The sequence below is a fragment of the Papio anubis genome, chromosome 19 (genome assembly GCF_008728515.1).
Source record: "Papio anubis isolate 15944 chromosome 19, Panubis1.0, whole genome shotgun sequence".
Taxonomy (NCBI): Eukaryota; Metazoa; Chordata; class Mammalia; order Primates; family Cercopithecidae; genus Papio; species Papio anubis.
The window spans coordinates 13,670,119-13,682,462 of NC_044994.1; the positions used below are offsets into that span (position 1 = coordinate 13,670,119).

General features: G+C 48.0%; 1 protein-coding gene across 4 annotated transcripts in view; it reads left to right on the plus strand.

Annotated features, from left to right (window-relative positions):
- The window catches only part of GREB1L (GREB1 like retinoic acid receptor coactivator), a 295,664-nt gene that overhangs the window by 262,943 nt on the left and 20,377 nt on the right, over positions 1–12,344 (plus strand). For all 4 annotated transcript variants that reach the window (XM_031658935.1, XM_031658936.1, XM_031658933.1 and 1 more), the window contains 6 exons: positions 1,704–1,819; positions 2,481–2,725; positions 5,712–6,289; positions 6,521–6,623; positions 11,786–11,941; positions 12,175–12,314. In XM_031658935.1, coding sequence (XP_031514795.1) covers positions 1,704–1,819; positions 2,481–2,725; positions 5,712–6,289; positions 6,521–6,623; positions 11,786–11,941; positions 12,175–12,314 — 1,338 coding nt within the window. The remainder of the gene's footprint in view (positions 1–1,703; positions 1,820–2,480; positions 2,726–5,711; positions 6,290–6,520; positions 6,624–11,785; positions 11,942–12,174; positions 12,315–12,344) is intronic.

Genomic DNA, 12,344 nt, shown 5'->3' on the forward strand with positions numbered 1-12,344 from the left:
AACCTGACCTCTTCCTGGTAAAGCCGTGACCTATATGGAGATGTTTCTGGGAGATAAAACACATTCAGGGAGAAGCCCAGTGTCAGGGATACCGTGCCTCCAGTGTGAAGGCGATCGGTGAAGTGATTTCTGTTCCGGAATGGTTTGCTTTAAATGACGCAATGTTATGGTTCCCCTTGACATGAAATGGTGTGGAAAATTAAATTTTTATAGAGCATTTTTCTTCTAGCATTAAAAAAATCTTTTTGACACACTGATTTTTCTAAAACACGGAAAGTCTGTGAAACTTGTAAAGAGTTACGTAGGTTCCCTATTTCCCCTTAGTATGCACAGATATAATAAAAGATTGGACAACAAGTAAAAGCCTAAGAATGGTTAAGCTTCTTCCAGTTTTACAAATTATAGAAATTTTATTTGAAGTGATTGTGGGAATGTTTATTACTAAAGACTGGCTTTTCTTTATTGAGCCTTTTATAGGCATCAACAAATCATCAATCAAACCCTATTATCTTTTGCCTGGTGACTTTCTATCCCATTTTGTGCTTAGTAAAGGAAGTACCAGTCTATTTTAAAATAAAATTGTATGCTTTACTGGTCAGGTGTAGTGACTCACACCTGTCCACGGTACTCCAGCCTGGGCAACAGAGCAAGACTCTGTCTCAAAAAAAAAAAAAAAAAAAAAAATTGTATGCATTACTTAACACCTTGCTTCTTAGTCTTTTCCCCTAAAGCATTATCAGAAATGTGCGTTCATTGCTTATAATAACTCCTGCTAGAAAGGTAATAAAAAGGATAGGTACATGCTACACACTTAATGAAAAGTAGTAGAAACCACCTTATCTACTTAGGAGATGGTCATTTTTCTTTCTGTTCTAAAATAGACACATCAGTAAGGTCATTTTACTTTTGAATATTTTTCAAATTGGTGGGATTACTTTTCATTGATATATTCACGTTTTCAAGATTGGTGTTCCATTTATTAAAGATACATGTGTCTACTTATATGTGTGTTTATATGAAAAATTGATACTTATTATTTGAGAAACCATGAGCAATTTACATTAGTCCTCCAAATGAGGGGCAGTTTCGTTTTGTTGTTTTCTTCTCAATCCAGGTCTGGTTATATTTTTAGTCTTCTTGAGAGAGATTGTTTGAAGGCCCTAAGCCAATAATTGCTTGTTAGTTATTTTAAAAACCAGTAAAGCAAGAAGGAGGGAAAATAACTATCAAGAATGGTTCATTGTTTTCATTACTTTCTTGGTGAAATGTCTGTTTTAATGGAATTCTGAGATTCTTTTCTCAGTCATTCACAACTGCAACTTTTTCAGTCTTCCAATCCCAAGAATTTCTCCAATATGTGAAGAAAGTATATTTAAGTGCCTTGATTCAGGTAGTTTAGCCAGGATTTCTGTAAGGTTTCCATCACTAGTGGGATATTTCACATTGTATGTGTTTTTGGCCTGAGGTATACCAGCATCTCCCGTTTTATCCTACTGAGATAAAAACTACAGCCCTCCTTCCTACAGAAGTGCCTTGTATATGCGATGTAGTAGCAATCAAAATACACATACATACACATATATAAACACTTAGTGGAGTCATTTTAAAGCACGGTATGTCTAAAATCTGGACTTAGAAACCTATACAAAAGGTGGAAACTTAAATGAGAGTTTTAATTTTAACATACGCGTCTCTTGCTATAGAGTTGGAGAGGAAGTGAACCAGAAGAGTGGATCCCTCGGACATACCAAGATTTAGACGGTCTGCCTTGTATTGTGATATTAACTGGCAAAGATCCTCTTGGAGAGACCTTTCCCAGGTACAATTTCAATAATTAATTCCAGTTTTCATCAGTTGCCCAGCTGAACTGATGATTAAAACTTGGCTGATCGCCCAATCATTTCCTTTGTCAGGTAATGAGAAGAGGATTGTTTTATGCAGGGATATAAGAAATACAGCCATACAACCTTCTTTTATTCTTTTTTTTAGCTTTCCAGAGAGCATCCAGTAATGTTGGGAACAGGCGATAGCCACATTTGAGAAATGTCAGAGAGGCAGGGAGGAAAAGCAGGATTTTTTTTTTTTTTTATAAAGTGCTTTGTCTTTGTTAATCTGCTATTCCTGTGCCCCTCAAGGATCGAGACTCCGTAGACTGGAGGGCAACAACAATAAAAGCATTAGTTGAATGCTCACTGTGCGTGTCAGGCAGCGCCCTGAATGCCTCACATGTATTCAGTCTTTACAGCCACCATATGCGCCCGACACTACTATCCACTCTTTATATTCGAAGAAAATGAAGCACAGAGAAATGAAGGTCATAACAGCTGGGAGGTGGCAGAGCTGAGGTTTCGGTCAAGGCTCACCTGGCACTGAAACCTAGGATTTTAACTGCTGTGTGCTGCATCCAGATCACCAGGCACACATACACATTGCGTGCTTGGCCAGATGGACTCACCAACACCACAATTACTTTTGTTCAGGTCTTTGAAGTACTGTGACCTCCGGTTAATTGACTCAAGCTATTTAACTCGCACGGCCTTGGAGCAGGAGGTGGGTCTGGCATGCTGCTATGTCTCTAAAGAGGTCATCCGGGGACCCACTGTTGCCCTGGACCTCAGCGGGAAGGAGCAGGAGAGAGCTGCTGTCAGTGAGAACGACTCCGATGAGCTGCTCATCGACCTGGAGCGGCCCCAGAGCAACAGCAGCGCCGTCACAGGGACCTCGGGTCAGTACTTTCTTTTCTCTTTCATGGCGCGAGAGACATGAGTCAGGAGGTGTGTAGGAATGTGGAAGGCAGAGGCATTTATTGACACTCCGACAGCCTTCAGAGGAGCCTTCGGGACTGGCATCCTCTCCAGACCCAGCTCCAGGGGGGTGATGCTTGGAAAACATGACTGTTGAACAGCCACAAAATACTTTTCTGGGTAAACATTTAAGGAAGAGCTTGCTAACAGGCTAAAAACAACTTTATCAACCCTAGCCTGTACCATTTTCCCTAGTCTTTTCTACCCTTAATCATCTCATGGTTATTATGCATCTCATATTTGCACAAAGGCTGTTTTTCTTCCAGGTCCTGAAGCTGTAAGTTTGTGCTAAATGGCTTAGTACCTGACACAAAATGTTTCCTTGAATGTGAATGAATGAATGAATGAGTGAATGAATGGCTTTTCTAAACAGTTAACAGCAAGCATTGTATGGTGAGGGCTCCTGTGGGGCCAGCGTGGATGTGAAGGCCCACCCTGCAGCCTGCCGGCCCCTGTCTTGCAGCATTACTGCAGGTCTGTGGCAGTGCCTGGTATGAACTTCCTTTGGATAAATTGTATTACAGCAAATGTAGCACTCTTTCCATTTTTTCTGATTATGAAAGTAATAAAGCTTAATGCAGAAAACATGGAAAATGTCGGCCGGGAGCAGTGGGCCTGTAATCCTAGCACTTTGGGAGGCCAAGGCAGGTGGATCACCTGAGGTCAGGAGTTCGAGACCAGCCTGGCCAACATGGTGAAACCCTGTGTCTACTAAAAATACAGTTAGCTGGGCATGGTGGTTCACACCTGTAATCCCGGCTACCCTGGAGGCTGAGGCAGGAGAATCGCTTGAACCCAGGAGATGGAGGTTGCAGTGAGCCAAGATTGCACCACCGCACTCCATTCTGGGCGACAAGAGGAAAATTCTGTCAAAAAAAGAAAAAAAGAATAAAAAGAGAAAGAAAAGGAAAAAATGTAACAAAGTACAGAGAATTCTGAGATTAAAAATGAAACACACTCCCCCTCCTTCTCCCCTTAGCCCCCCCGCTTTTTTTTATGTGTAGGGGACAGAGTTTCTTGTCGCCCAGGCTGGAGTGCAGTGGCACAATCTCAGCTCACTGCAACCTCCGCCTCCTGGGTTCAAGCGATTCTCCTGCCTCAGCCTCCTGAGTAGCTGGGATTACAGGCGCCCACCACCACGCCCAGCTAACTTTTGTATTTTTACTAGAGATGAGGTTTCACCATATTGGCCAGGCTGGTCTCAAACCCCTGACCTGAGGTGATCCACCCGCCTCAGCCTCCCAAAGTGCTGGGATTACAGACGTGAGCCACCGTGCCCAGCCCCTCACCCTTTTCTTGAACTATCATTGAGATCCATCACTCTGATATGCGAACACACAATTCTGTCCAAAAGCAGCACTGGTCTTCCTGTCCATTCTGGCAGCAGCTGTTGGATGGCTCTGGGCAGGAATGGAAGAGGAGGGGTCTGTAGGGTTTGCGGTTGATAGTGACCCTCAGCCTGGAGGAGCTGGAGCTGCCCTGCTCCCACGCACGCGCGGCTGCTCCCCCAGCCGGGGGTTAGGGCTGACCGTGTGGACCGCTCTACCTGCCTCAACCCCACTGCAACAGGCTCCCCAATTTTCTCTCTCAGAGCAGTTTCAGAATAGAGTCAAGGGGTTTGAAGGATAGCAAAGGTTCACAGAAGGGGGTGGGGAATGATATCTGGAAGCTTTTGGATACCAGCATGAGGAGGAGGAGCGCAGCCTGTACTTCCTTCCTGTGGTTCTTCCATCCCACTCCTTCCTCTCCCTCACTTGAGGAGCTGCCCCACAAAGTGAGCGCTTCCTTGGCCTTGCTCTGCTGAACTCACAAAGGTGTTTGCCCTTGGCTACTGTGTCCCTCCCTACAGGCCGTGCTCACGACACGGAGCACAGGGACCCCAGCCACGGCTGACTCGGAGGGTGACCAGGAGGTTCGCTGCCCAGAACGCACAGTGCTGTGGGGGGAAGGCAAGCTCTCCCCCAAGGCGGAGAGACACAGGCAGCCGAGCCAGTGAAGGGGCGGGTTTTAATCATGTCTTGTTGATGACTGTTCATTCAGGATCTCCCAAGGTTGGGATTCGACCTCCATGTCTGGGCAGCAACAAGACGAGCTCAGATAGGGCCTTCAGTTGAGCTTTTGGTTTGTCTTTAAACCAAAGAGTGGCTGGTCTATCAGGAGGACACACACACTTGAAAGGAACTGGCCAAATGCGTGGGGCTGCTTTAGGGAAAAGCCACCGGCCTTGGAGTCGTGTGTGTCTACACCCGCTTCGCGCGAAGGCATCCCACACCCTAGCTTGGGAGTCCGTGGAAGGGGCTGCAGTCCAGGGAGCCGATCTGAAGCCAGAGGCATGAGGCCCTCAGCCCCTAGAAGGAAGCCAGTGCTGCCAGGACAGGACTTGAATGTGGAGCCTGTGTTGGGAGGAATCAGAGGGCAGACCCAAACCAGGTCATTTGAGGAGCCTTTAGTAGTGGGACTGTTTGCTAAGGTGTGAACAGAACTTGGAAAAGGAACAAGAGGTGTGCTGTGCTGGGGGGTGGTTAACCCCAGGGAGCCCTGGCCACCGTGGGCCTGACACAGGGAGGGGCGGGAGCATCTCTCCAGACCTGCCACAGCCCACCGTAGAGAAAGGTGGTCCACCCCGGTGACCATGCAGGGGGAAGCCAGGGAAGAAGCACCTCATCTCCTGCTGGTGACTCCCATTGGCCAAACCCACTGAGAAGCCAGGGCAAGGAAGCAACACGGAGCAGTGTGCAGAGCAGCAAAGGGAAGATTTCTTGCTCGGTCTGCAGCCATAGAGCCGAGCCCAGTGTCCACTGCTTTCCTGGCCTTTGCGTCCTTCCCAGAGCTGCCAGGAGCCTGAGCGCACACCTTCGATCAGTAACAGTGCTGCTGTGGGGTGGGTTCTGTCTGTTCTCTCAACAGGTTCCATCATGGAGAATGGAGTGAGCTCTTCCAGCACAGCTGACAAGTCCCAGAAGCAGTCCCTGACCCCCAGCTTCCAGAGCCCAGCCACTAGTCTGGGCCTGGATGAAGGGGTCTCTGCCAGCTCAGCTGGAGCCGGAGCTGGGGAGACTCTGAAGCAGGAGTGTGACTCCCTGGCCCCCCAGATGGCGAGCAGCACCACCTCCAAGCCGCCATCATCGTCCTCAGGACCCAGGACCCTCCCATGGCAGGGACAGCCCATCAGAGGCTGCCGGGGCCCGCATGCAGCCCTGCCACCAGTGGTGATCCTATCCAAAGCGGCCTACAGCCTCCTAGGCTCCCAGAAGAGTGGCAAGCTGCCATCCTCCTCATCCCTGCTGCCCCACGCCGACGTGGCCTGGGTGAGTTCCCTGCGGCCACTCCTGAACAAGGACATGAGCAGCGAGGAGCAGTCCCTCTACTACAGGCAGTGGACCTCGGCCCGGCAGCACCACGCCGACTACAGCAACCAGCTGGACCCGGCCTCTGGCACCCGAAACTTCCACCCCCGGCGGCTTCTGCTGACAGGGCCCCCACAGGTAGGGCCAAGCTAGCCTGGGCCGTTTCTTAGGCTGGGGTTGGCACGTCTTCCCCAAGAAGTAGAAGCCAGAGAACCTCTTGGGGGTGGAGCAGGTGTGACAGAGCAATGAGGACCTCATTCAGGCCTCTCAGGCAGGAGACTGCAAAGCCAAGGTGTGAAATCTCTTTTCTCTTTTCCTCCCCTCTCTTCCCCACCTCCACTCCTCCCCAATTAAAAATCTTCCCGTTAGGTGGGAAAGACGGGCTCCTATTTACAGTTCCTCAGGATCCTCTTCCGCATGCTCATCAGGCTCCTGGAGGTGGATGTGTATGACGAGGAGGAGATCAACACCGGTGAGTGCTGAGCCCAAGGACTGGGCAGAGGGGCAAAAGACAAAGACATTGAACTGCAAATCCCGGGAACTTGCTTTTGGCTTCTGGGATTTCTACAGTACCTAACCTGCAGTTATTGGGAGGCTAAAGATAATGTGCCCAAGGCCAGGCATGGTGGCTCACGCCGGTAATCTCAGCACTTTGGGAGGCCAAGGCGGGCGGATCACCTGAGATCAGGAGTTCAAGACCAGCCTGGGCAACGTGGTGAAACCCCATCTCTACTGAAGATACAAAAATTAGCCAAGCATGGTGGTGCACACCTGTAATTCCAGCTACTCAGGAGGCTAAGGCAGGAGAATCACTTGAACCCACCAGGTGGGTTGCAGTGTGCCAAGATCATGTCACTACACTCCATCCTAGGTGATGGAGTGAGACTTTGCCTCAAAAAAAAAAAAAAAAAGAAAGAAAAAGAAAAAAAGAATGTGTCCGGCAAATAGTTCTGAGTAAACTGTAGCCTTTTTAGCTCATTGAGATCAGGGATGGTGTATTCTACTTTTGGCGTCCTCTCTACAATGTCCTGCGAGGTGCTGGGCAAAAAGGCATTTTGGTTTTTGGCTTTTTTAAAAATTTAAGTTCTGGGATACATGTGCTGAACGTGCAGGTTACATAGCTGTATACGTGTGCCATGGTGGTTTGCTGCACCTACCAACCCGTCATCTAGGTTTTAAGCCCCGCATGCATTAGGCATTTGTCCTAATGCTCTCCCTCCCCTTGCCCCTCACCCATCGTGTGTGTGTGTGTGTGTGTGTGTGTGTTATGTTCCCATCCTGTGTCCATGTGTTCTCATTGTTCAACTCCCACTTATGAGCGAGAACATGCAGTGTTTGGTTTTCTGTTCCTGTGTTAGTTTGCTGAGGATGATGATTTCCAGCTTCATCCATGTCCCTGCAAAGGACATGAACTCATTCTTATGGGTGCAAAAAAAAAAAAAAAAAGCATTTTATAAAGGCTTTTTAGGTAGATTAATTGCCTAGATGGTTAACTGTTGTAAAATTCCAGTTGTAGTATTCAACTGCTTCAGGATCCAGGGCATATTTATATTCTGGATACTAGTCCTTTGTTGATTGGTCAGAGTATGTCTTATATTTTACCCATAGGCTCTGAGTGAAGGCACGGGATTACTATAATGAGACGAAAACTTCTTATGTGTAGAACTGAACGCTGGCACCACGAACAAAACATCTGCACTAAGACACAGGGGCAGGTGCTTGATCAGGCTGTGGGAGCCAGTGGGCATACCAAGACCACTCCAGCTGTCTTCCCCAGCTGGCACCAGGGAGATGACTCCACTCTGCAGCTAAGAGCAGTGTGGCTTGGCTGGGCATGGTGCGGTGGCTCACGCCTGTAATCCCAGCACTTTGGGAGGCCGAGGCGGGCGGATCACCTGAGGTCAGGAGTTCGAGACCAACATGGTGAAACCCCGTCTCTACTATAAATACAAAAATTAGCCGGGCATGATGGTGTGTGCCTGTAATCCCAGCTACTTGGGATGCTGAGGCACAGAATTGTTTGAACCCAGGAGGCGGAGTGTGCAGTGAGTTGAGATCACGCCACTACACTCCAGCCGGGATGACAGAGACTCTGTCTCAAAAAAAAAAGAAAACAAGAACAGTGTGGCTCAAAACTGTGGCTTCGCATCTCCAACCAGTTTGACTGTGCTGGCAGGGAACTGTGGGGAGAAGTAGAAGCAACCGGCTGGAAGTTCTTCTCAAGCCTCTCAAAGATGAGTCTGGAATAGGGAAAGCCCTTGACATCGTCTACCAAATTAGCTCTTGGAGATCTCACCTCACTTGTTTTACCTAAATAGGTGAACCTGTTCCATGACCAGCCCAAGAAATTAGTTTAGTGCCAAGTAAGAGTAGGTAAAAGCCATATTTAACCACTTTTTTATGGCCTCAGGCCTGTTGCCATTTCTCATCAATTCACATCCATGATTTTAGACACACACACATGAATTCATCTTCCCATCTACATCTCCTTGTTTTTTTCCCCAGCTAAGCTGCACCAGATTGCCGGGCCCACGAGGTTGGCCTCAAAACACCCCACACCCCAAGGCCCCCGGAAAGAGATGAGCCAGAAGGGCAAAGCCAGAGCCAAGCAGACTGGGAGTCGAGGCCTGCCCTTCCTGCCAGCTTTCCTGCCAGGCTCCCTGGCACCACAACAGAGTGATGCCTTTGATTCTTTCCCTCAGATCATGCTACAGTGATCTTGACTCTTGCTCTGTGTTGGTGAGCTGCGAGTCTGTTACAGCTCATCTGACCTTTGTAGTAAGAAACACTGTTTGCCTTTCTTCCTTCTCCCTCATTTTAGTGCAGGTTAATGCGACGGTGCTCTCAAGAGGCACAATGACATCTTTTTACAAACTAGACTAGGCTTCAAAGTGCAGACTTCAGTTCAGGGATATAAAAATAAATGTAGTATATGTGTTAAAAGATATTAGCTGTACCTGCAATCTTTAGCCTTTTTTGGAAAGTTTCTTTTCTCCCTTTGAAAGTTGTCTTAAGCTACTTTTTTATCTTATACATTTTATTTATATTTTATATATATACACACACATATACATATATATATTTTAAGATGGAGTTTCTGTCGTCCAGGCTGGAGTGCAGTGGTGTGATCTCAGCTCACTGCAACCTCTGCCTCCTGGGTTCAAGCAATTCTCCTGCCTCAGCCTTCTGTGTAGCTGTGATTACAGGCTCACGCCACCATGCCCGGCTGATTTTTGTATTTTTAGTAGAGATGAGGTTTCACCATGTTTGCCAGGCTGGTCTCAAACTCTGACCTCATGTGATTCACCCACCTTGGCCTCCCAAAGTGCTGAGATTACAGGTGTGAGCCACTGCACCTGGCCACTAATAAAAAATATAATCTCGGCCAGGCGCAGTAGCTCAAACCTGTAATCCCAGCACTTTGGGAGGCCGAGGCAGGCAGATCACGAGGTCAGGAGATGGAGATCATCCTGGCTAACACAGTGAAACCCCGTCTCTACTAAAAATACAAAAAAATTAGCTGGGTGTGGTGGCAGGCGCCTGTAGTCCCAGCTACTCAGGAGGCTGAGGCAGGAGAATAGCGTGAACCCGGGAGGTGGAGCTTGCAGTGAGCCAAGATCGTGCCACCGCACTCCAGCCTGGGTGACAGAGCAAGACTCCATCTAAAAAATACATATATATATATATGTGTGTGTGTGTGTGTATGTGTATGTAATGTTAGACACCAGCTGTGTGCCTGCAACTGTCTTGGCACTTTATTATTATTATTATTATTATTATTATTATTATTATTGAGATGGAGTCTCGCTTTGTCACCCAGGCTGGAGTGCACTGGCATGTTCTCAGCTCACTGCAACCTCTGCTTCTTGGGTTCAGGCAATTCTCCTGCCTCAGCCTCCCAAGTAGCTGGGATTAAAGGCGTGCACCACCAGGCCCAGCTAATTTTTTGTATTTTTAGTAGAGATAGGGTTTCACCACTTTGGCCAGACTGGTCTCGAACTCCTAGCCTTAGGTGATCCACTTGCCTCGGCCTCCTAAAGTACTGGGATTACAGGTGTGAGCCACTGCACCTGGCCAATAAAAAAAAAATATCTATTAGACACCACCTGTGTGCCTGCAACTGTCAAAGCCCTTTATTTTATTTATTTATTTATTTTTTGAGATAGACTCTTACTCTGTCACCCAGGCTGGAGTGCAGTGGCACGATCTCAACTCACTGCAACCTCCACCTCTGGGGTTCAAGTGATTCTCCTGCCTCAGCCTCCCAAGTAGCTGGGATTATAGGCACGTGCCACTACGCCCAGCCAATTTTGGTATTTTGGTAGACACGGGGTTCCACCATGTTGGCCAGGCTGGTCTCGAATTCCTGACCTCAAATGATTTGCCTGCCTCGGCCTCTCAAAGTTCTGGGATTACAGGCGTGAGCCACCATGTCCAGCCTGTCTTGGCACTTTAAATGTACCATCTCTGGCTGGGCAGGGTGACTCACATCTGTAATCTCTATGCTTTGGGAGGCCAAGGTGGGAGGATGGCTCGAGGCCAGAAGTTTGAGATCAGCCTGGGCAGCAGAGAGACCCCATCTCTCACAAAAAAATTTAAAACTCTACCCAAGTGTGATGGTACACGCCTGCAATCCTAGCTACTCCGGAAGCTGCAGTGGGAGGATTCCTTGGGCCCAGGAATTCAAGGTTGCAGTGAGCTTAAATTGTGTCACTGCATTCTAGCCTGAGTGACAGAGTGAGACCCTGTCTCCCAAAAAAAAGAAAAGAAAAGGGTCTGGTATGGTGGCTCACACCTGCAATCCCAGCACTTTGGGAGGCTGAGGCAGGAGGCTTGCTCGAGCCCAGCAGTTCAAGACCAGCCTAGACAATACAGTAAGACCCTGTCTCTACAAAAACGTTAGCTGGGCATGGTGGCACGTGCCTGTAGTCCCAGCTACTCAAGAGGCTGAGATGGGAGGATCATTTGATCCCAGGTGGTTGAGGCTGCATTAAAGCTTACAATAATCTGGGGACTCAGGGTTAAGTACAGTGCCTGAAGGTGTGACATTGTCAGGGGGCAGGGCCAGGATTCACACCCAGGTCTACTGGCTCTCAGCTGTGACTGCATATTGGAACACTCTGAGGAGCCTTAAACAATATGACTAGTTTCTAGGCATCAGACATTCTGACTGAACTATTTCTGGGATGTGTGGCCTGAGTGTGGGAATTTTCACCAGCTCCTCAGCTGATTCTAATGTGCGGAAGACATTGGGAATTTTGCTCGGTGCATCCTGAAATCTCTTGGGTGTCAGTATATTAATACCCCACAGCTAAAAATCTCAAGACAGAAATAAGATCATCCAAAATGAAACTTTTAAGGAAATTTGGCCTGGTGAAGACTAGGTTATCTTACAGATGCCAGAGTTTGTGAATTGGGTCTGCAGAGACGAATGCTGGGGGCCAGTGAGGGCAAATGTTCCTGTCAGCACGGGTGTGAACAATTCTGCCTCCTCTACTGGGATAGGGGAGCTCATTTTTCAGAAATGCCTTTGTCCACCCATCTGGGCTGTACGTCCCATAAAAGCCATTCTCTCTGACACATGTGGAAGAGGAAGGCCAGTCACCTGCTCTGCACACTTCCTTCTTGTCCTAGATCACAGTGAAAGCAGTGAAGTGAGCCAGTCAGAGGGAGAGCCCTGGCCTGACATCGAGAGCTTCAGTAAAATGCCTTTTGATGTCAGTGTGCATGACCCCAAGTACACTTTGATGAGCCTGGTGTATACTGAGAAGCTGGCAGGGGTCAAACAAGGTCAGTGCAATCAGAGCCAAGTTCACCTCCTTTCCAGGTCAAGGAGACACTAACTCCATCTCGCTTTTCTTTCACTCTTATGCACATCATTTTTTAAATTTTCATATCTGTTTCTTAGGGCATAAATTACAGAATACATGGAAAAGTCATTTTGGGGAAAAGGGGACTTTTCTTTCCAGGCATAGGGAAAACATGTTATCTCATGGGATGGCTTTTTGCCCCTTTATACACAGAAGTGATAAAGGAGTCCAAAGTTGAAGAGCCCAGGAAACGGGAAACTGTGTCCATAATGCTGACCAAATATGCAGCCTATAACACCTTTCACCACTGTGAACAGTGCCGCCAGTACATGGACTTCACCTGTGCCTCCCAGGTACCGTCCCGCCTTCGCCCTCGCCCTCGC